We start from the raw sequence: 25,024 nt of genomic DNA, 5'->3' as shown, positions 1-25,024 counted from the left end.
TCCCCCTCACCCTGCTTAGCCGTGGATACAGAAGTCCGAAAGGACAAGAAGTCTATGGTCTTATTTCATAGCAGACTTTTGTGAAGTTTTGTAAAGAATATGATTCATGGTGACTCACCCTGGATTAGGTGAGTCAACATGATTTAGTCTCTATTCACAAGATGCCGCACCAGTGTTTCAGGGGGGGGGGGGGGGAAGGCTGAATTTTAAAAGGTTTTCAAGTGTTCCCATTTACAACAGTAACAGTGGCCCTCCGCTATTTCTTACACATGGACATGAGTTAGAAGAATGATGCCAGAACCTCTATGCCAGTAACCAGCTTAAACCCCACAGCTCTGTAAGTCTTTTGTAAAGGAGACCAAGGTTCGTTATAGATTTCTTCCTCTTGACCAAGACAGCTCACAGAATGGGGTTTCAAATTCACATCTGGTGTCATTAACCACCACATCATCTGCCTTGAGAAAATAAACCCAGGGGCACCTGGGTGGCTCAGTCAGTTGAGCGTCTGACTCTCGGTTTCGGCTCAGGTCGTGATCTCAGGGTTCGTGAGTTTGAGCCCCGAATGGGGTTCTATGCTGACAGTGCGGAGCCTGCTTGGGATTCTCTCCCTCTCTCTGTCCCTCCCTGACTCATGCACTCTCTCTCTAAATAAATAAATAAATAAACTTAAAGAAACCTGAACAAATGACATAATATTCAAAGCTCTCCCTAAACACGGCCCACTTGTGATTCTTCCCATGATGTAGCACAGCCTGGTTTTCTCTCTTTTCACCAATACCTCCTTATTTGTTTATCTCTCCTTCTCTGCTGCCCTGGACAAGTTCTCTTTCTACTCTCTTCTTTAACAACTAAAGTTTAGATATGCTTACTTTGATTTCATGAATCATACATTACTAAGGAGATACTTAAAAAACAAGAAAAGACACTAGTACTTTTGAAAGTGCCCTAAATTGTAAGTGGATTAAAAACAATCAGTGCCTCTTTAATCTGTTTCGTTTTTTTTTTTTTTTTTTTTACGAGTTTCTGACAGGCATATGTATGAATGTCACACAGAGCCGAACCTACAAGTAACAGTATTTAGCATGATGGAGTATTTCCATTTTGATTTTTGGCCAAGGTTTTTGAAGACCTTTGCCTTGATTCCACAAAGCGACACCCTCTGTCTCTCAAACCTTGTTGAAACAACATCTCTGTAAGCACAACTCAGCTCAACACTGTCTTTTAAAACAAGTACTTCAGTTTAAAAAAAAAAATATGCCCGTTGTTTACAGGCCACGTAAAGAGGATGGACACGCCCATGAACTAGGGATACAAATTTTAAAACGGGATAGCAAAGGTCTTATTTTAATTCTGTATTTGCAAGCAATCATGCAGATAGTCTCTACTGAATAAAGGAGTCAATTTATTAGCTGAAAAAAAAAACACATGAAAGTGATAAAGTTTCAAAAGAAATGCACTTACTTGTTCAAATTCATTCTTTTGAAATTCTTCAAAACCAAAGATGTCCAATATTCCAATATCCAACGTCTGTGTGCTGAAAGGAAACAGCGAATCAGTGACCAAGCACACGTAGAGCCCTTACGTGACCCCTGGCCCCATCCCCCCTCCAGGTCAGAGACATCGCGACACTTTGCATATCACCTTCCAGTAGAACTAAAAACAGCCAACAATTATCTCAGAGTCTCATACAAAAGCTCCGAAAAAGAAAAGTGTTCTTTTAAGGCTTTAATTTAAACACAGATACAGGAGTACCACACACTGATTTCTAAGCTTAGGATGCGACGGTATATGGGTGGCCCCGTATTTGCTCCTCTGAAACAGTCTTTGTGTCTCTACTTCAACTGCACGCGCTTTCCCTGGAAAGGAAGTCAACCTGCCGACGTGCCCTCAGCAGCTCCTTCTCCTCCTTGTCTCTTGTTAGACCACACGAGCAGTAAGTCCCGCAGTTTCTTTCTTCATCACGTGTCAATGCGGTACAAGCCACGATGAAGCTGTGGGCACCTTCTCTGATAGACCGAACTGTGCCACGTCAAAAAGTACAGAGCGACCTTCCTAAAGAAGTCCTCATAAACAAAGAAGAACAAAGGAGATGATCCGTGGGCGTACAACTGGAAGAAAGCGGCGTGAGCACCTTACCATACTGCTGTTTTCGGTGAAAACTCTCTCTCCTGGAGTTTGCTGGCATCTTGGAAGGTCCAGCCACAGATGAGGAACCTCATGTGAGTGAAGAAAGCGGGGAGGAGAACCTAGGGGTGGTGGGAGCCCCGACATCCTGGACTCTGCGGGGAGCGGGGGCACCACGGGGACAGGGCATGAGGTGGCTTCTTACACAGAAAGCCCCGGGTGATTCTGGAATGCTGGTCAGCAGGCGGGCACATACCCAGCCTTCCCACTGCCCTGCTCTGGAGTATCATCAGGAGGACCGCTGTCCTGATTCTCTGCCAATGGCTGTGATATTTGATCATCGTGGATTGTTTCAATCCCTTAGTTGATGCACCTTCAACCACCTTAGTTGATACACACGCTGGTGTTGTTTTCTGTCCACTTGACTGGTCCAAACCGCACAACTGGAAAATAACTTTCTTTTTGTGCCTGTATTTTGTTTGCACAATCAGTGCAGAACCGTCATGCTTTAGGGTCTGTAAGATGTCACTTAAATGACCAATTTCTCATAAAAAGGCAAGGTAATGATTCTCTGATATCTTGTCACAGAGTAATGATTCTATGATATCTTGTCTCTAGGATTAGTTCTTGTAGATGGTACCAATATGAGCTTCGTAAGCAGGAAAGACAGTATTTTAAAAGCCCTTAACACAAATTTCACACGGCAGAGAATATAAAGCAGCGAGGGAAAGAGACAGTCATTAAATGGATGTAACAGGTCACTGATTTAACTTTCCAGAGGGAAAAATAGTTGGCTTTGTACCTCACCCTGTGTGTCCAGATAAACTTTACCTGGATTAGAGAGATAAACGTTAGAGCAAGAAGCTCTGAAAATGTGCAAGTAAACAAAGGTGATCGTTTTTTCTGCTTTCGGTTCTGAGAGAAATCAAAAGAAAATGGTTAAAAGGACGATGACACAAAGACCAGATTCTTTTGTATTTGTAGAAATAAAATTAAAAATGATTAGAGGAAAGTGTTTTTTTAAAACGTGTTTTCTCATTTATCTTCATAGATTTTTTTTTTCCTGATTGGTTGACCCACGTGTCCAGTCACACGTCATCTTGCCTCCTTCCACCCTGATGACTTTACAGTGTGACAGGGGGACACCGGGTGATGCTCACTCAGTGGTGGTGGTGCTGAGGTGTAAGATGAGCTGCTGTGTTAGGGTGTGTGTGTGTGTGTGTGTGTGTGTGTGTGTGCGCACGTTTCACATAATGAGCTGCACTGTTTCCGTTGTAGGCGCTGGGTGACAAGGGTGACAAAGCTTGCCAGTTTTGGAGATGTTCAGCCTTGGGTAGGAATCCTGGTTGAGACACTTTTTAGTTGGACAACTGTAGGCAAGTTACTAGAATTTTCTGTGCCACAGGCTCATCATCTATGAAACTAAGGCAGCGAGTATTATCTGTCCACCCAGATGGTTGTTACAATTGTCAATAAAATCCTAGGACAAGAGCCTGTAGACAGTGCGTCTCTAATCACTGCAAGTTGCTTTTAAAAAAAACACTTCGGGGTGCCTGGGTGGCTCAGTCGGTTGAGCGTCCGACTCTTGATCTCGGCTCAGGTCATGATCTCACAGTTTGTGAGTTTGAGCCCTGTGTCAGGCTCTGCATTGATGCCACTGAGCCTGCCTGGGATTCTCTCTCTCCCTCTCTCTTTGCCCCTTCCTTGCTTGTGCTTGTGTATGCTCTCACTCTGTCTCAAAATAAATAAAGTTAAAAAGAAAAAAAAAAACATTTCCACCTGCTATAAAAATGAACAGGAGGGCTCACAGAAGAAACATAAAGGGCTAATAGGTAGATCACAAATGTCAATCTCATTACAATTACAAAAGAAATAAAATTTTCAAAATTAGGATGAGAACAATATTCCCACACACTTTTGCTGGGAGCTTAAATTGGTAGAGTCTTAAATAACAATTGGTTATGTGGCATAAAGCTTTGGCACCCTCGTATCATTCGAACCAGGATTTCCATAGACAGGAGCCTATACTCAGATGATTATCAGAAATGCAACTAAAGACCTACAAACAAGGGTGTCCACCATTATCTTCATTATAGTAACAACAACGAAAAGAAGTAACAAAGACCCCACATAGAGACATGATTAGTTAAATACCATGCATCTTCTCATGGGTTAATTTGGTGAATCTATCAAGTTAATAGAAAGCACTATGTAAGTTCTACATAAAGAATAAGGCCAATTATATATTCAGAAGACCTATGACCTCTTCAGCCCAAGACGAGAAATGGAGATGCTTTTGTTTACTTCTTTTTATTGTTCTGCATTTTCTAAGGTTTTTATACTGAAATACTATATTTTTATGACCAGTTAATATTTGATGTTTACAAAGACACTGTAAAAACATGGGAAATGTTCTTGAACAGCAATAAGCTATAAAACTAAAACTAAAACTAAAAAAAAAAAAACCTAAGCTGGAAACAGAATTTATACCATTTGTATACTGAGCGCATCGTAGTATAATTTCACCCATGTTAAAAAGTAAATCTGTGGCATAACACAAGTAAAGCACCTGTTATCAATAGATGTCTTCACTGGTAGGCCTACAGGTGATGTCTTAATTTTAAAATGTTTACTGGGGGCGCCTGGGGGGCTCCGTTGGTTAAGATCCCACGTTTTGATTTCAGCTCAGGTCATGATCTCACGGTTCACGAGTTCAAGCCTTGCGTTGGGCTCTGTGCTGACAGCACGGAGCCTGCTTGGGATTCTCTCATTTTCCCTCTCTTTCTCTGCCCCTCCTCCACTCTCTCTCTCTCTCTCTCAAAATAAATAAACTAAAATAAATAAATAGAATGTTCTATACTGGATATTAGATTCCTCATCATCATCAACTTTTATTAAAAATATATATCTGATGGAACACATTTTGGGCATTTTATGAGTTGGTGGAGGAAAGAACAACAATTACCTCAGGGCAGAGAGAGGGGTGGAGCCCAACAGTGAGGGCAGAGAAGGGCATCTGGCTTCCCAGGACGGGGAGAAGCAGCAGGGAGCCCGGGGTCGGGGAGAGAGAGCAGGGCTGTGCTCTGAAGGCCACGTGTTGGTCTCTTGTGTGGATATTTCATGCCAACTTATACCAGAATCTCCCACTCAGGCCTTGACTCCTTGCCCGATTCCCCGCTGGCTTGGGCAACAGCGGTACCATATTTATAGTGCATGGTGTTGAGGGAGACTGGGAAAAAGGGAGAGAGCTATCAGTGACCCGATGTCACCACCTATGCCCTTCCCCTTCTCATAGGGAAGGTGACTTTCTGTTGGCATGCAGAGGAAGGATGTGGGGGCCACCCAGGTGTGTTTGGGCGAGCAAAATGTGTTAGAGATTCCAATTCAGCTTCGGGTCGGTAGATGATTAATTCGCAACTTAGAGTAGCATAGATGTGGTTGAAAGAGCACTCCTTCTAAGCGTTTTTCCCCATACTTCATAGATACTGGATTCCAAACTAAATTTGGCTGCAAAAGAAAAACATTATGAAAGAAAAAGATAGGAAGGAAGAAAAAAACCCAACTCGGGGCGGGGGGAATTAATGCATCTTAAGGATCCATTTTGCAACTACTGACAGACCTAATGTGTTCATTTTTTTTTCAAAAATCTATTTCAACCTTTATGATTGAATGAAATATGGGTCTGTTACTGCAATAGCAACGCAGGCAGAAAGGTCACAAGAACTTGTAGCCAGCAAAGTGCCCATGCCGCGTGGCAGTCAGCATTACTGTCATTTTTCTTATTGATATCTTGACTCATATTACACAGGCATTTAACCCAACATCCTATTTCTAGCCGGGAGGAGCAGACAGAGGTCATCTGATCCACCAGGATTCGATCCCACAGGCAGAATTAACATATTAATGAGATGGTCTCTTCACATTCAGCCTTAGGATTCTACTGAAGGCTTTCCCTACGGTTAACAAAACTGCCTCGCTTGCAGTAACTTATTAGTAAAATACAATCCCTTTTATATCAGAGGTGACATCAAACGCCAAGGCAATTGTCTGGTTTTGTTCTTGCCTTTCACGTGTGCAAGAATAGGAAGGGAGGAAGGTCCGGATTCAAGAAAATGTCTGCCCTGAAACATGGATGAACTAAGTTTATTTGGGCAGAGAGGTCCAGTGGTTTGCACAAGCCAGGTGCCGTCCTCGATCATCCCTTGAAAGGTTAACTACAGAGTGATCTTAGGTATTTAGCCATTTTAGGAAACAGCTCAATCCTGTCTGATGCAAAACCCTTAGATGCAGCCGGAACTAAATCAGTCTCTTTAGCTGATCATTGACCTATAGGACCCCAGATGGAGGGGGGGAAGACTGGAATCTAGAATCACTGCAGACTAGAGCAATCCGCCTGTCCAGACACCCCACCCTGGGGATCAGATGCACTTACACGGAGGTGATGGGTGCGAAGTTCCTGAAGATGTTGGGCCACAATCTGGCCTTCCCCAAGTCTACCACCCAAATGCTGGAGAATTTAGTTAACCTAACCCACAAGGTGCCTCGTTGTGGAGACCACTCACTAGTCCTGCAGCCTATCTGAATCTCGCAAGGTGTTCGCTCATCTGTGCCAGGAGGCAAGGGTGGGACTCCGGGGTGCTTGCTTTGGGGAGTCCCTCCTTTTTATTCTTTGACCGAAGCAAAGTACATGAGGTTTATTGTTTTCTGAAAACATGTCAGAAATTAGGGAAAGAGTGTGCAGTTGCTGACAAGCTGAACTGGAGCCGGGTGATGGGTGGGGACACTGTCACCAAAGCAGCTGTCTGCCGCCTACTAGCCCACGGGTATCACGCACGCCTACATGGTTCCAGTCCTTCTTTGCACTCCTTCCACTAGAAAGAGAAGTTAGGGAGTCAAAAGCTGAGACCTCTTGAGATGAAAATGGCAGTTAATTAGCCTGGATATACAAGGAAATCTTGGGCTGGGAGTAAAAATCTGAGCTACCGTTTTATGGAGTCGTGTTTGTCAAGCACCGTTAAAACATTTAAAATGCTTTATTTCATTTGGCCTTAACGACTAGCCTGTGAGGTAAGTACAGTGATCACCCCATTCTACAGAAAAGAATACTGAGACAGAGGACAGTGAAGGTCTAAGTTGCCCAACGGCACCCATCAGGATTAGACAGACCCAGGACTTGAACCCAGGCTGTCCAAGACTAGCCCCGCCTCCCAGACTAGCCCTGTGAATTACCGCGGAAATCGACTGCCAGCTGCTGGTCCTAGAACCCAGCCTGATTCTGGCCTACAGGAGCTGGGAAAGGAACCCTCCCCACATATAAGAAGAGCAGAAATAATAAAAGATCACTTAAACCCTCCCTCTCAGGGAAAGCTACAACTCACAGCTGGAAAGCATTAACTAGGAGAGGTGAGAAGGGACTCCCGAACACCGCTTTGCAGATGGAAGGAAAAGCCTGGATAGTTCTTGACGATTTCAATCTGTAATTGACAAGTACAGGGAAGCCTCGCCGCGTCCTTCAGCGCGTCAACAGCTCAGAGTAGAGGACTTGGTGGTGCCCATCCCCAAGCAGCTTGCAGCGAACCTGCGGAACAGTGAGCCGGGAGAGGTCAGCCTCAATTTCAGACCACGGTGACTTCTTTGCGTACTAACACCTGCCGAAGATCGGTGTCTGTGAAGGCAGGTAGCTTCGGGCTCTAGGGCTCCCTCCGTTTCTTACATGGGCCATTGAGGAGATTCTCCAGTGTGTCCTCTGTCCTGTGGCCATCTGAACCTGCACGCTCTTAGCTCGAGTTCAGAGCTCTCCAGCTCGCTGTGCTCTCTGCCTCCCCAAGAGAATGGGTAACTCTTTCTTGACCATAAAAACAAAAACAAAAACAAAAACAACCCTTTCTTGAAAAATTGTATTTGTTTTATGAGCTTCTCGGACACTGTCCTAGTGCCAATTTCCTGGTTCTTTCTGTGGTTCTGATCTAAGTAAGGCTCAGGTGGAGACAGAAGATGCAAGGAGATGGAGGAGGAAGGAGAGAGGCAGAATGGAGAAAACAAGCCAACGGTGTATCTGATGCCTGTTTCCATCCTTCAAACCAGTTTAGATCATCACAAATTAGGTAATTAGAATTGTTGTGATGTAGTCTTTGGTCTTGAGACACACACAGTTTTAATAAAAGTGCAACTATTACATAGGCCATCTATACAGGGCTATCCATGGAAAAGTGTTTTTTTTTTTTAATTGTCAAAACAAAAATCAAATAACATGTGACATAAAATCATTTTGACTTTAGCCACCCCAATCAGGAAACGATGTGTCCCGAGGTCCTGCAACTCACGGATGGCTGCAATCTATCCAGCAAAACATATTTTAAGAGCTACCAAATATTTGGGTGTAACTGTTGTTTGCCAACTCACCCTGACTGGGAATCACAGACTCAGAGGTCTTGAAACCAAAAACAAGCCAGAGGCTTGCAAACGCCAAGCCTCCATCTACAGGCAAATGGAATATGAACCTTACAATTTTGGGGACTGACATAATTAAGTTTCACGAGGCATAACTGTCTTACTAGAGCTTTCTTTAAAGTTAAGTGTCAGGCTCAGAATAGAAATCCTGGTCTCTTGCTTCCTTTAACACTTTAAAAAAAAATTAAAACCCAGATAAAAGATAAAATTACTGTACTCAACGTAACACTTCAATCCACTGGCTACAGACCACAGGAAAAAGCGATGTTCCATTTTCTCCTTTCCACGCTTTCCTGTTTTCCGCTGGTTCACCAAGATGTAACCGACACACAGCACTGCACCTTTAATGGTCCCATGTGCTGATCTGATACACGCATATACCGCAAAATGATCGTGCTCTTTTAACAGAGCTCCTTTTCTCCCTTAAGAGTGATTCTCTTTGCACCCATGCCCTCCTGTTTATGAGAGCTGGCTACTTAAGGTTTTAAAGAGCAAATCTGGATGTTTCTGGGAAATTTAATAGGAAGTTTTGAGGAACCTAAGTCTTCCTCACCCCAAGGTTTGAGATTTGGGTACCCAGATGAGGGAAGCAAGCGTTTGGGAACACTGGGAAGTGGGGAGGTATGTCAGCATCTGTCACATCATCCCTAAGATAGCTGTCTTTCCAACAATCGCCTTCGAATGAATCAAATACAATCTGTGGCTCAAAGTAGGTGCTGTGAAATTTAAATTGATTAGACAGTGATTTGTAGCAAGCAGCTGTTCCTGGATAACCACCTGTCCCAAAACTCAGTAAACGAAAACATTAAGTATTTATTATGACCCCTCAGCCCTGCCATCAGGTTGAGGCTGATCTCACCCGAGGGCCTGAGGTTGGCTGGGGACTGGATGGCTAACAGACTATTTCTTATTTTCCACAAGCAAGCCCCCAGACGTAAGCACATAGCAGTGACAGGGATCTGAGAAAACAGATCTGCATAAGGGCTCAGAATTGGCATATAGTTATCTTTGCTGTATTCTTTTTTTTTTAATTTTTTCAAAAATTTTTTGACATTTATTTATTTTTGAGAGAGATGGAGCATGAATGGGGGAGGAGCAGAGAGAGAGGGAGACACAGAATCGAAAGCAGACTCCCGGCTCTGAGCTGTCAGCACAGAACCTGATGTGGGGCTCCAACCCACGAGCCGTGAGATCATGACCTGAGCCGAAGTCGGACACCCAACCGACTGAGCCACCCAGGTGCCCCAGTTTTAAATTTTTTTTTAATGTTTGTATTTATTCTTGAGACAGAAAGAGACAGAACATGAGCAGGGGAGGGGCAAAGAGAGAGGGAGACACAGAATCCAAAGCAGGCTTTGGACTGCCTGTCAGCACAGAGTCCGTCGCGGGGCTTGAACTCATCAACCACAAGATCATGACCTGAGCCGAAGTCGGACACTCAACCGACTGAGCCACCAGGCTCCCCTTTGCTGTATTGTCTTGGCTGGAGCAAGTCACAAGTGCAGCTCAAGTTCAAAGAGAGGGGAAATAGACTTAACTCTCGATAAGAGAAGTGTTGAAAGTCCTACTATATTCCCAGAAGGACTGGGACCACTCAATCTACCAAAGCCTCTTCTCTTGAGAAGGGCTTCTAACTAATTCATTTTTTAGTTCAGTCACCTTTTCAGTGAATATATACAGAACACTTAGTTTTGCAAAGCCCTGTTCAAGATGTCAGAAGTCCACCTACAAAAAAAAGCAGAGAACAACCTTGCTCTCGGGTCATGTCCATATAAAAATATCTGAAACTTTACATAACGATTTTATGGGAAATGAAGACACCATCTATATTTGAAAAGGTTAATTTAAAATTTTAGTTTTAAAACTATGCTTTCTTATCATTCTTCTGGCAGTCTTCAATGTGGGAGGTGTTTGGGGGAAAACTTGGGTTTCGATCCCAACATACTTGGGGTTCGTATGTGAAATCCATCATTGCCAGACAGACTGTGTGACTAAGGCCCCTTACTAAACCTGAATTCCAGTTTCTTTATTTAAAACAGGCCCCTTACTAAACCTGAATTCCAGTTTCTTTATTTAAAACAGGGAGTCCACAATACTCACCTCATGGCTAATGTCAATATTAACTTCAGTAATCCTTGGCACAAAGCCCAGCTCATTTATAGGTAATGTCTAATAAATGATAACCACGATAATTGCATATTTTTCTTATAAGTACACCTTTATCACGTATTAACATCTGCACAGTAGCCAGGCTTAGAAATGTATTTTTAATTTTTTTTAACGTTTATTTGTTATTGAGAGACAGAGAGACACAGAGCGTGAGCAGGGGAGGGGTAGAAAGAGGGTGAGACATAGAATCTGAAGTAGGCTCCAGGCTCCAAGCTGTCAGCACAGAGCCCGATGCGGGGCTCAAACTCACAAACTGTGAGATCATGACCTGAGCCAGAGTCGGTCACCCAACCAACCGAGCCACCCAGGCGCCCCGGAAATGTATTTTTAATGAGATGGTATATGAAGCAAAAAAAGTTGAAAAACCTGGAGCTGACAGAACCCAAAAATGTTGAAAAGCACATCCTCCTCAATTAGAAAATTGTAATAGAAACAGGCAAATAATCTTTAAGCTTGCGGTACTGACGTTTCCTCCCTGGTGTTTTCTTCAGGGAGAGACAGGGTCACCAAGAGCCAGATTGGGACATTGTGCTCTCATTTCTGAACGGCACTGCAGCATTATTTATTCTGGCAGAACAGCCACTGTGCTCAAATGACAGGCACAGAGGAGCATAATAAATACAGATTTGGTTAACTCTATTGAGCAGGACAGGTTATCAAGGGGTGGAAAAGAGGCCAAATGCATTTCCCGAGTTAGAAGTAAAACAAGACAGTGGGCATGGCCAGCAGCGCGATGAATTTTATCCTTTGGATAAAATATACAAGCTCTAACCTCTGCAAACTGGGCTCAAAAAAGAACCGGAGAAGGAGAAGGCTGGGAGGTTTTTCATTAGCCTTCTAAATCACCGAGTTTCTTACACATTTTGTTGAATCTGTTTGAGTCTCCAAAAAATATTTGCAACTTATATGATGGTCGTTACCGAAAACGAAAAGCAACCCCTGTTTGATACGAAAAATGTCATATTCTCATAGTTATGACAAATCTCTTTTTCCATCTCCTGAAAACATGTACTTAAGGGAAAAGTACATGGTTATTTATTGGTTCAATAATCCGCACTGTTCTTCAAACAATTTATCGCACAATCATGATTAATATTTAAATGTATCCGTTATTGTGTCCATAGTATTTGGTAATGCTTATAACAAGGGTGGTAAAAATTTAACCATTATTTTGTATGTATTATGTGGCAATTTAAAATTTTGTCTGAGCATTACAATAAATGCTGCTTTGGTAAAACTCTAATATTTTTCATTCCTCTCGATCCTTCTATTGGAAAAAAAAAATGGATCTCCCAAAATAATGAAAAACAAATGTACAATTACAGAGAAAAGGTTCTTAGCTCTTCAGGAAATCATTATACATATGGGTGTTTTGGTAAGGAAACGGAGCAGAAGGAGAATTATTTAGAAAGCAGGTTTGTCTCAGATAGTTTGCTAAATTGTGTAGTTCTGGTTGTCATGGCGATAGCACCATGATTTAAATAAGTCTACACAGAAATAGAAGCCACTCATACTATATTCATAAGAATCAAAGAAATCTCATTATTTAATGGGGAAAAAACTTCCCAGTTTGGGTGAAGGGAGAGAAAAACATGGTGTGTCAAATTTATTTTTCTGACAAACTGTTTGTTATTTTATCTCTGAAACAGCATAAAGACAAAATATTTAGAACTAAACAACAAAGGGAGCGCTACATGGTAAGCGTCTGGAAGGCACTAGGTCCTTGGGAGATACTTTACAGACTCAGGGTCAACAAAATCATCGAAAAATAGGAGACAAACATTCCACTTAGGAAGTAGGGGAAAAAAAACAAAAACAAAAAAGCAAAATTCAAAGGAAGTGAAAACAGGGATATAATGAAACTGCAGGACCTAATAAAAGGAATAACATTAACGTGAGAAATGAAAACAAAAAAGATTTTTTAAGACAAATAATTTTCAGAGGCAGGTTTCAAGCAAGATTCCTCAGTGATACTGGGGCAAAGGCATAAATAAACAACCAGGAATGTCAATGTTGCCAAACTACAGCTACAGGAGAGATCGAAGGACTGTAAAGCAAAGCTATGATTTAGTTGGTGAATACATTTAAAACTAAAGTGGACAGTTTTCTACAAAATATGAATGACTTAAAAAAGAAACAAAACAATCTGATTAGACCTATAAACTTTAAAATAATGAGTAGTTGGGGCACCTGAGTGGTTCAGTTGGTTAAGCGTCCAACTTTGGCTCAGGTGGTGATCTCACAGTTCGAGCCCCACGTCGGGCTCTGTGCTGACAGCTCAGAGCCTGGAGCCTGCTTCGGAATCTGTATCTTCCCGTATCTCCACCCCTCCCCTGTTCATGCTCTGTCTCTCTCTGTCTCCCAAAACTAAATAAATGTTAAAAAATAAATTAAATAAAATCATAAAATAATTAGTATTCAAAAGGCAATCCACCCTCCACCACCCGAAAAGATTTTAGAAAGGCTTTCACCAGGCATTCAGGGCACGTACCATCTTCCTTTAGCACACACCGTTTTAGAGAGGCGAGAAACAGAGAAAGCTACGCAATTTTCTCTTTCACATAAACCTGAGAGCAAAGGATTGGGTAAGAAGGAAAAAAAAATAGAATCTCTTCTCACTAGTGAAAATAAATGTAAACATCTTTAATAGACACTAGAAAATTGAATCTAGGACATTATGACCAAACAGAATTCACACTCTAAATGAAGAATTTTTCAACATAAAATATATATATATATATATATATATATATATATATATATACGTCAACATAGCTTGCTACATGAGCAAAGAAAAGGAGAGAGTCACAGTACTCTCAATGTGTACAGGAAAAAAGCTTTACATTAAGCTTTATATTGAAAACACTTAGGAAAGATTATCTCTGAAATCCTAAGTAAGCAGATTACTTAATGGCAGATATTTAGAGGTATTACATTAATTTGGAAACAAGAGAAGAATATCCACTATCGCCACAAATTATCAACATTATACTGGCCGTGCTAGCCAATGCAATAAAGGAAGAAGAAATAAAAGACATAAGACACAAAGAAGAGAAAAAAAAGTAATTATGATCATTTACATTAGAAAATACTAAGCTATTCCACAGGAAAATTATTAGAACTAATAAGAAAAGTCAGCAGGGTTTCTAGATAGAAGATCAACATATGAAATGCAAGATTGAGAGTTCCCAATAAACAAATTAAAATGTAATAGAAAAATGGCAACAAAAAGTACAAGTGCATAGAAAAAAATCAAGATGTGCAAGAAATTGACAAAAATACAAGGATATTTAAGAAAAAAATACATGAACAAATAGAAATAAAGATCATATTTATGGCAGAAAAGAATCTAAACAAACCAATTCTCTCCATATTAATCTATAAATGTATTTCTAGTTGAAATCCCCAAAGAATTTTTTTTTTTATGGACCGAGTCAAAGTGATTGTAAAATTCATATGCAAACGTAAAGATCCAGGGATAACCAAAACGGAGAGGAAAATAAAAAGTTATTATATGAGGACTTACTTATTAAAACAATATGTTATTGATACAGTTTTAGCGAAACAGATTAAAAATCAGGAGGGGAAAAAAAGCATTTCTAATAATGGGGGATAAGTGGGGGAGGGATCGTGGAAAATTTGACTAAAAATATAAAATGTTATCAATCCGTCATATAAACAGAAGTAAATTCCTGATGTTTTGAAAATCTAAGGGTTTCAGGAACAAATGGAAGGGGACTTTGAGGTAGGAAAAGGCTGTCTACCAGGGGCCTGAAGTCAGACCACCGCGTCCCAGCACAAGATAGCATTTCTTCTTCTTCTTCTTCTTCTTTTTTTTTTTAACATTTATTCATTTTTGAGAGACAGAGAGAGGCAGAACATGAGCGGGGCAAGGGCAGATAGAGAGGAAGACACAGAATCCAAAGCAGGCTCCAGGCTCCAAGCTGTCAGCATGGAGCCCGACACGGGGCTCGAACTCACAAACCGCGAGATCATGACCTGAGCTGAAGTCGGACGCTTAACCAACTGAACCACCCAGGCGCCCCAGCATGTCTTCAACTCTTAATGTCTCACAATGTTATACAGATTTGCAACAACAACATCTAAACAAATAAAAAAAAAAAAAACCTGTGGGAAATTTACCCAGGATTGATGATATTGCTGTATCTGGGGCGGAAGAGGAAAAGAAAGAATCTTTGTTGGCAAATAAAAGGAACTTGAGCTTTTACTTGTAATCTCCCTTCCTCTATGTGAAAAGTCTGAAGAGGAAGTGGTGAGTGTTGGCAGTGTTCCTTCTAGATAGGAGGTGAGTGACTGACCTGGCCACACCCTCCATACCCTTCCTGATTCGTACATCTCCCCCCACCTCCACAAAAAGACCCTTCATGAAGACAGATATCATATGTTAAACAGATAAAGAAAAAACTGGGTAAGTCTGTTTTCTTTTTCCCATAAATGCACAGCAGGTGTTTGAGTATTTCTATGAGGCATTTGGGAATGAATAATATAAATTCATTTATTAAAGAATTAAGTGCATTGTAATTGATAAAGTCATGTACAAAATAACATTTTGCCAACTCTTAATGACTTAGGAACCGATGGTCTGGATTTTTAGATTATCTCTCTTGCAGATGTCTTTTTGATTTGTACTATCCATCAAAGAGTTTAAATCTTGATAATCATTTTAATAAACTGTTAAGGGAGAAAATTAAAACTAATAAGTAAATATTTGGTTTTTAATTGGATTCATTTACACCTTCGATCCTTACTTCAGAAGCAAGTTTCACTTCGTTCCCAGTTTTGTGTCTCTAATTGAGGACAGATAATGTCTCTGACCGTTTTTGAACTTTTAACCAGAATTTATAAAATGCATATCAAATGAGACAGAGAGAGAGAGAGAGAGGGATGAGGGAATGAGATTTTACTTAGGATTTTCAAGTGAGGTTCAATACATCATACGGTCAGATGTTTTCTTGGGGAAATTAATTACCAATTTATCAGAATAACGGTGAAAAAGCATTTACTATCTAGACATTTTTTTCTTACTCCACTTGCCTATCACTTAGCTTACCATTTAGACTGCTACTTCACTTATTTCATCCCCAAAAAGACGGGGGGGCGGATTTCAAATTCTCTATTCCTTAAGTGTTACGGGGAAGATGTGTGTGATTTGGCAAAAAGATACTTTTAAGTTTACTTATTTTGAGAGAGTGAGCACACAAGCAGGGGAGGGGCAGAGAGAGAAAGAGAGAATCCCAAATAGGCTCCAAGCTGTCAGCCCAGAGCCCCACACGGGGCTCCAACTCATGAACCATGACATCATGACCTGAGCCGAAACCAGCTGTCAGATGCTCAGCCGACTGAGCCACCCAGGCGCCCCACCAGCAAAAAGATTTAAGTTATTTTTAATATCCCTTTGCTTTGTGATGGTCACCAAGCCCTGCCCTACCCCACACTGTTGACAATCACTACAGATTGCCCAATCAGCGACATGGGTAGTTCCCAAGGAGAAGAAGGCACTTAAATCTGGAGTCAGGAGATAATCGTACAAGTTCTCTCCCTACTTGGGAGGATGATGGAGCACAGATATTCTGAAAAATCCCGTTCCTCCTTTTCAAGAAAATCTTTCCTCCTCATCTGGCTCAGGAAGGAGTAAAACACAGCCCACTTAAAGCCTCCAGCTGGAGGGAATGATGGCAAGCCCTCAGCTAACACAGAGGCGATGCATCTGTGGGTAGCATTTGGCAGGGTAATGATGCTGTTGCACCCTTTTGAGATATTCAAGTCACAGTGATGGACCACTCTCATCCCCAGGGACACTCCCAATGGCTGCCACCTTGGAGAAGACGAAACAGCACACTTGTAGCTCAAAGACTTAACCTGCCCAAACTGGCCTCGTTTCTTGGCAAAAGATAAAACAAAAGGTACTTTCTTAAGAACGTGTATAAATGTTATGGCCACATTGCATAGCCTTTTAAAAGTCTTTTTAAAAAGTCAGAGGTTGCACCTGACATTTCAAAGAAAAAAGAAGAGCCTTCTGGTTAAATAATTTAAGAACAATATAGTCACACACACACACACACACACACACGCACACACACACACCCGATTTGGATTAAGGTCTATGCATCCTGTGGAACCCAAGAAGCAGGTATATAAGTAATGACAAATCCTCCTCAAGAAGGCAAACAAACAGCCTGGAGACGGGATTTGACACAGTCATAAGGCGGTAGGTAAAGTAGAGATGATCTGTGCAAACAGTCCAGGTATGAACCGTAATCCAAAAGATATTTTTAATGGCTGCTGGAAGTACAGCACAAAGATGCTGTCTCCTTAGCACCATCAGGCCCCCCAGCACATTATAAACCACCTTTCTGACTTCCTGGCCCTGACAGACGAGATCCTTGCCCCATACTCGGTTATAGCTAAAAATCTAACCTACCAAATATAATCTCACAGACTAGGTTAACATGCTTACTGCCCTATTTGAAAAATCGTTATTCACCTACTAGAAGGTATGTCAGGGTATGTTGTTAAAAATCACGGAGGTTTTCTGAAACTGTTGACAATAATTTTTTTAATTAAAAAAACATCTCGAGATAGCCACAAAATCATTACCAAAAATACTTTGACTTAGAAATCCTCAAGAACTATCAGGACACCATCAACCACACTGATAGTATAAGTTCAGAAGTATTAAATTCATTAATAAACAAATTTAAAGAGCGTTACAGCCCAGGTACATGGGTTTTGTTCGGGTGGGTTTGGTCTATTCATCCCCAGAAATTACGTGAGGGACTCTATGTGCACGTCTGTGTTTATGCCCTTCACCGGATTCTCAAACTAAACTCTGACCTAACAAAAGACACTATAACATTTCGTAAGTACATTAAGCCCTACATGATTGCCTCAGGGAGAGATAAATGAGTGATCACAACAAACTTGCCTACATAATCCAATATAAACGGGAAAAATATTACTTTCTACTTAAAATCCTTGGAACTCCCACAAACGTGTGCCTATGTGCAAGTAAATATTCAAAATGATTAGTATATGAACTGAATTCACAGCAGAATAAAACTGAGGAGACTTCCCAGATCAACATAAGCCACATATCCGGCTGACCCGGTTAATCCGCTGTATTTTCATTTCGGAGCACCAAGGTCGAGATAGGCCCCCTCCCCCGTTCAGCGAGACAGTCTTCAGACCAAATACACATTACCCAAAATGCTGACACAGGTTCCTTTTGTAACCCAGCCTGCAGAGCTCTCCAAAGCTATGCTTCCATTTTCCCTCCAGGAAATATTTGTTCTCTCTAATTAAGAGAAAAGAGCAAGTCTCATCTAAGGAAGGAGGGCAATTTTTCTGAGGTTTGAACATTAACTTGTTTCCTCCAATCCTACCACGAAGTCTCCACGTTCATTTAGACACTCACAACCCTTCCAGGGGTGTCAGATGCTGGACAGGAGTGGGTTCACCTGCCTCGGTGACAGCACCTGAAATTTATGTCCCCCGGGACGTGTTTCTGTTTTCTCGTTTCAGCAAGTGAGTCATCGTCTGTGGCACGCGGGCTGACACCGCCGTCCCCTGCCAAGACCCCAGCCAGACTGCTGGTTGCCATTTGGTGACTGTGCCGATGGGAATCTTTCTGGATATCTAGGATGTTCCATGCTAACTTGCAAAATGATTTTTCTTTATTATCAGAATATATGCATTCAGAAGCAGGGCCAAATACAGAAAACATCCTGCTGATGATTTCAGGAACCAAATCACTGAATTGATATGTTGAATTAAAAGAAAAAGAAAAAGAAAAAAAACAAGAAAAGAACTGAAGAAAACTTCAACTCCTCTCTAAAACGGTCTGGCTCTCTTTCTCACTGGTGTATCTGTTTAACACTTCTGTCTGTTATTTATTTTAAACAATTTTTAACGTTTATTCATTTTTGAGAGAGACAGACAGACTGTGAGTGGGGGCGGGGCAGAGAGAGAGAGAGAGAGAGAGAGAGAGAGAGAATCCAAAGCAGGTTCCAGGCTCTAAGCTGTCAGCACAGAGCCCAATGTGGGGCTTGAATTCACGAACCATGAGATCATGACCTGAGCCAAAGTCAGATGCTCAACCGACTGAGCCATCCAGGTGGCCCTTCTGTCTATTATTTTAACCCCACACTACAGTTTTCCTGGGTCGGAGAGGCAGCATTGAAGAGTGAGAAATTTCACACGTGATATCTTTTCAACAGCCTTCTTTTCTCTTTCCATAATCAATCTTAGTCTGCGGATCGAAGGACAGAGACTCTACACGTTTGCTGGGGTGGTGACCCCCTACCTCCCGTGAAAGACAGCGTCACTTTCATATTGAAAACCTGGAGCCTTCATTCCAATTTGACCTCATTCTCCCACCTGTCTCCAGGTGCTCAGAGGGCCCCCCAGCCCTGAGAGCACCAGCTCTCTGCTCAAGTCACAGCCAGAACATAGTCCAGGCACTGCCTACTCACCTGTCCACAGCTAGGAGCTGGCATCCCGCCACGTGAGTTTTTCCTCAAGGACCCCCTAACTGAGTGGGAAATATCACGGTTTCTAGCCCACGTAGACCTCATCTGTGCAATAATCAAGGACCACACACTGCGCTCTGGACTAGTCGGGCAAGGGAGTCATGGGCGTGTCCAAACAGAAAGGACAGAATATGGAAACTGATCAGGGCACATCCATTGTCATTGCTCACTGCAAAGACAACGGAGCAAACAGAAAATGTCCCTGCCATCCGGGAGTGTACGTGAACAGCAACATCCCTATTTCTAGGGAGCAACACAGTTCCCCTACTTGCCACTCCCCAAAACAAACAAGGTCACCAAATCCAAATTCGGTGGAAGAGACTGGACCGCATCTCAGGTTTTCAACATGCCGCCCATCTGCACTTCTTCAGAACCTTCCCTCTCCACAGACAGACTGCCATAAGCCAGGAACATTCTTTCCAGCCATACCCGCCACAATTTTACAGTCACAGCCACTCCCGCCACATCAGGTGCCACGCGGACAACTTTGTGTGCGTCCTTTCATTATCCTCAGATAACCCCGGGCAGCAACCGAGGTTCTTGGAGGAACCAGGGGGAACGGGTGTGGATACATGAGGACTCAGGATGAAAATGAGGAAGATGAACTGTCAGTTTTGGTGTCTGAAGACACTTTTGGGGAACTCGTCCAAAGTTTCTATAAGTCACTGAAGCCGAATGTAATTAATCATAAAGTTTTTAAATGTTTATGTTTAGCTCAACTAAAATATTGTAAGAACGTAATACAGTGTAAGCATATTTAAGAAACCAAAGGCTCAGTACAAACCCCCAAATCTCCATATGTATGCTTGAAACTCAAGTTTATTTACCGCATATATTTGCATGCCAAATCGTGCTGCCCAAAAAATGTGGATTTCAGAACAGGCAGACAGAAATGAATGAGTGCACAAAGGAACGAAGGGATGAACCAATAAGTAAGTTCATAAATAAATGAAGCATACTGGGGCGCCTGGGTGGCGCAGTCGGTTAAGCGTCCGACTTCAGCCAGATCACGATCTCATGGTCCGTGAGTTCGAGCCCCGCGTCGGGCTCTGGGCTGATGGCTCAGAGCCTGGAGCCTGTTTCCGATTCTGTGTCTCCCTCTCTCTCTGCCCCTCCCCCGTTCATGCTCTGTCTCTCTCTGTCCCAAAAATAAATAAACGTTGAAAAAAAAAATTTAAAAATAAATAAATAAATAAATAAATAAATAAATAAATAAATAAAAAATAAATGAAGCATATGGTCGATCTCACTCTACCTCGTTGGTCTCTTAACCTCCGTATGCTAACCTTCTATAACTTTCAGTCTATTTATTCTTAGGGTGTGTTTAATGGTGAAACAGAAAATGCTGCACAGGTTCGACTTCTCAGGTGTCCTCAGGAATGTAAACCATTGTACTCAGAACACATGAAGAACGTGAGTGAAATTTGGGGAACATTTGGGGGACTCTCCCAAGGTTCCCACAACCCCTCTGAGGTTCAAGAACCTCCTGGCCCATGGGGGTCTCTGCAGGGGCCAAGTTTGCACCAGAACTCTGGGGAAGGTGTCACTTCAGGGAAAAGTGATCGTTACAAAAAAAATTTTTTTAATGTTTATTTATTTTTGACAGAGAGAAAGAGAGAGAGCAGGGGAGGGGCAGGGAGAGAAGGAGACACAGAATCCGAAGAGACAGGCTCTGAGCTGTCAGCACAAAGCCCAACACGGGGCTTGAACTCACAGACTGTGACATCGTGACCTGAGCTCAACTGACTGAGCCACCCAGGCGCCCCGAAAAGTGATCATTTTAAATGTAACATTGCCAATTCAACTGCCGGGATGGAAGTGTTGCACTGTGAGACGAGTCCAAGTGTAGGAGTGGCAAAAATTATTTTATCATTTTTTTTAAATTATGCTATTCATGATACTTTCGTTTGGCTCTCCGACATTTATCTCATTTTAGAATCACACGCATGATATCCTTTAGAAAAAGTTCATTGCAGTTCAGAGCATGTATTTTGTTTACAAGTTATAAAAAGTGAATAATGAAAATGCTTGTGACTTCTCAAGGTGCTGTCCCATTCCCAAGCCCTCCTCTACCTTCGACCCAGAGAAACCCAAGACGCACACCTGGGGAAGTGTCGGGGCTAGATCGTCTGTGCTGTGAGCCTGCCCTGAGGGGGCTTCCCCAGCACGGGTGGCATGTGGGCAATGAAGGAAGGAAGAAATACCCTTCTCACACCCTGAGGACTACAGGGGGAAACGTGTGAGGAGCCAGGAAAAGGTCGACCATGACCATTGTCCAGCTACAGGAAACTACATCTCCCATGGGAGCCCTTCCCTTCCTAGAAGGCCATCAGCTACCACACAGAAAGGACTCCCACCTTGGGACACTTTTAATTCCTGTCTCAACGCTGGATATTTGGGGACACAAAGAGTTCACAGAACAGTGATTTGGGAGCAGAGCAGCCTTGGGACCTACCTCTGTGTTCCCCAGGGTCATAAACATTGTCCTCAGACCACACTCTTTAAGGGAAGGTGAGGCATAAGAACACATGTTTTCATTACGCCACAAATAACACTTATTTACTAGAGTGGTTACACCAAGACACCTAGTAATACCACAGATTTGAAGAGCTGTGGACAAGTCTACTTATGTTGACACAACAGAAGAAACATTTTCTCGTGGCCAACATAGTGTGGTCCATCATGCTGCCTTTTCCGATCAGAGATAAATTTAATGTCTCCCTAGTATCTTTTTCAAAAGGTTTGTAATTTTATTAAGTAAAAGAACAACAAATACTTAAGAGCAAGACTTTCTCTTGTGACCGTTACACTAAAAATAGCCAACCAATATCGCGAAATGGAGAAGGATTTCTACAATGATGAGGGAAAATAAATCATGGAAGTAGGGAGGTATTAAGGAAATGTATCCAGAATCCTCTCTATGTCACAAACTTTGTTCATAAGATGATGTTCTGGAACACAGCGGGTGGGGCCCGGAAAGAAACCTACTTAGAGCTACAGGAAGACTCGTGGACAGGAATATAGGAGATGACAGTCCCCAAGTGTTTGCACATCGCATCTGCTATCACAAGGCAGACAGGGGATTGAGTCCACTTGGGAAGCGGGGAATCTTCAAGCTGCCGGATACTGCTGTTTCCCAGTCAGGTAAGCTACCTCCGTGGGGAAAAGAGACCCTGGAAATCATCTTAAAGACTCCTGAGAAGAGTAAGCAGACCTCAACGTTGGTCTGACTGCAGTGAACAAAGTGTCCGAGGGAAGACTTCTCTTTGGGGAAAAGGGCTATTTCCCCAGGAAGGACCTGGACAATACAGCTTCGGATTTGCTGAGAAAAAACTGGCCAGTGGAGAACGGACTAGAAGGCCAGTGTTTCCAGTATTCTTGGTGGTGGCCAATTGTCTACATACGAAGTTATCGGAATCCACATATGGATGCCCACGCGGTTTCAACATGGAATTTGTCTATGGCTCCATCAGTCACTAGATGTCAGCTGACAACATGCAGTAGAGTCGAGGCCGAGTAATACTAGAAAAGTCACATACAAGGTAACTACTTTATGAGTGTTTCTATAGAAACCATTCTGTATTACTTTAAAATCACACTTTCATTGTTGAAGATTGTCAACTCAATGTGAACAAGCAGCAAGTTATGAGTAAACTGTAAGGGCCTCCTGCATATCTAGTGACCACACCTTGAGGCCTGCAGGAGCGCAGGCCCGTCACACCGTAAGACAGATGGGTTCAGCTGTATCCTTTGGGAAATCCAAGGAAAAGCGACCCAGCTCACTCAGCACAGGAGTCCCAAAGCCTACGTGCCTTCTGGCATCAGATCGGCCTTTGGTCTTTCAAGCCGATCAGCTCCTAAATGAGCACTCACATCTTGTTAAGTAGAGATGCTTCCTCCTGGTCCTGGGGTTTCCTCTCACGGGGGGACGTTCCACCAGCTGTAAGTCTCCTGGGCTCTGCGGGAGCACCATCCCCCACTGCGACGTGAAGGAAGAGGCCCTGGCAGGAGGCTGGGGGCTCTCCTCCTGGGGTCCCTGCTGGTCTGCTCCCAGTGCTACCTCCGAAAGGCCAACCGGGACCACCGGGCAAGCCGGGCCTCGGGAGGGCAGAGGTCAGAAGCAGCTTGCTCACCGTTGGCAGGCATCTCTCGGCTCTGTTGTCTCCTTCACAGACTCCATGTCTTGGCTCTTAATGCCCTACTCGACTGTCTTACTTCTTGGTTGAGGATCAGACATGAAGGTGAGTGCTATTATATCCTCATGCCCTCCAAAGACCATGAAAGCATTGAGTGAAGAGATGACATTCTCACAGATTGACAGGCTATAGGACTCCTTTCACTCTACAGGTCAAAGTTATAGTTTAGAAAAAGAAATGTCTTGGAAAGTGGATTAAACACCGACACTCTGATCTGTGTAGGCATTCTCAAAGGCAGGTGCATCGGAAGGGGGGATAAAGAAGCTGGCCGTCCACGCATCACAACTTTCCAGAGCTGACATTGCTTCCACAATAACATGTTGTTCTTGCCTATTTCACGGGATTTCTTCTTTTTCCTTTTTTTAAGTGTGTATTTATTTTTGAGAGAGAGACTGCACGAGCAGGGGAGGGGTTGGGGGAGGGCGTTGACAGAGGATCCAAAGCAGGCTCTGTGCTGACAACAGAGAGCCCAATGTGGGGCTCGAACTCGTGAACCGTGAGATCATGATCTGAGCCAAGGTCAAGCGCTTAACTGACTGAGCCACCCAAGCGCCCTGACAGGATTTCTGCTGAAGCTGATTGATACATATGCACCTTGTGAACACAAAAGTTTTAAACTGACAGAGGTATTATATTATTACACCATATGTCATACTATACATCATATATAATATATACATCATGTAATAACATATATAATACATTATGTATATTGTCTTTGTTGCTATTTTTATCATTATTCCTTTTTGCCTACTTGAACCAAATCATTTTCAACTAATCCCAATAAATAAAGCTTTAGCGTGTTTCAGTTTCTGGAGTGCCCTGACCACAGAGCATGACCCCTGGACGAAAGCTGCCCCAGCCGGGTGGGTCCCTGGTGCGGGTAGCCTACGAAGACATGAATACCATAGCACCCCGCAGGTGGGGAAGGGTCTTCACTGTAATCTTACTGACTCGATACTAGCCAAGCAGGTACTGCGAAGGCTGCCGTTCATCCTAATTAACTAATCATCAGCATCTCCCACATCATACCCCAGGATTTCAACTTAGAAGCGGCGTTATTTTGAATCTGGGTAGAGAAAGTAATTTTTTTTTGCTGTTCTTCTGTAATCCAGGAAATGGGTCCAGCATTCCAAGAACAAAAATGTCATCTGCTTCAATTCTGCTTGACTTCTCTTAATAACTTGTTACAGTACATCTTATTTACAGGGATTCTTTCTTGCAGAATTCACCAAAAAAAAAAAAAAAATGTGGTGTGAAAAATACTCCCCTTCAGCATGAAGGGCACTCACCAACTTTAACCATGGGATACACATTTCTTATATAATGTTTCTGACATGATTACACATATCCAAAAAGTGGGGGATTCATAAATAATTGAAACCTAAGTTTATCCCAGTGTTGAGACCTCTCTGAGACTTAGGAAATGGGTCTGTAAATCTACAAATCCTTAGGCTTTGCATGAATTTCAATGAGTTAGAAACACTGCAAACATAACCTTTCTTTGCAGTGTTTTGAGATTTAAATTTAGGTTTG

The 25,024-nt window shown here is 42.5% G+C and overlaps 1 protein-coding gene across 1 annotated transcript in view; it reads right to left on the bottom strand.

Annotated features, from left to right (window-relative positions):
• MYO16 (myosin XVI) overlaps nt 1-25,024 on the bottom strand; it is a 609,750-nt gene that overhangs the window by 188,918 nt on the left and 395,808 nt on the right. The window contains 1 exon segment of the mRNA XM_043582911.1: nt 1,462-1,534. Within this exon segment, the coding sequence (XP_043438846.1) occupies nt 1,462-1,534 (73 nt within the window).

Source organism: Prionailurus bengalensis, chromosome A1 (genome assembly GCF_016509475.1).
Source record: "Prionailurus bengalensis isolate Pbe53 chromosome A1, Fcat_Pben_1.1_paternal_pri, whole genome shotgun sequence".
Classification (NCBI taxonomy): domain Eukaryota; kingdom Metazoa; phylum Chordata; class Mammalia; order Carnivora; family Felidae; genus Prionailurus; species Prionailurus bengalensis.
Note: the sequence above shows the minus strand (reverse complement) of the source record. Positions and strands in the feature narration are given on the sequence as shown.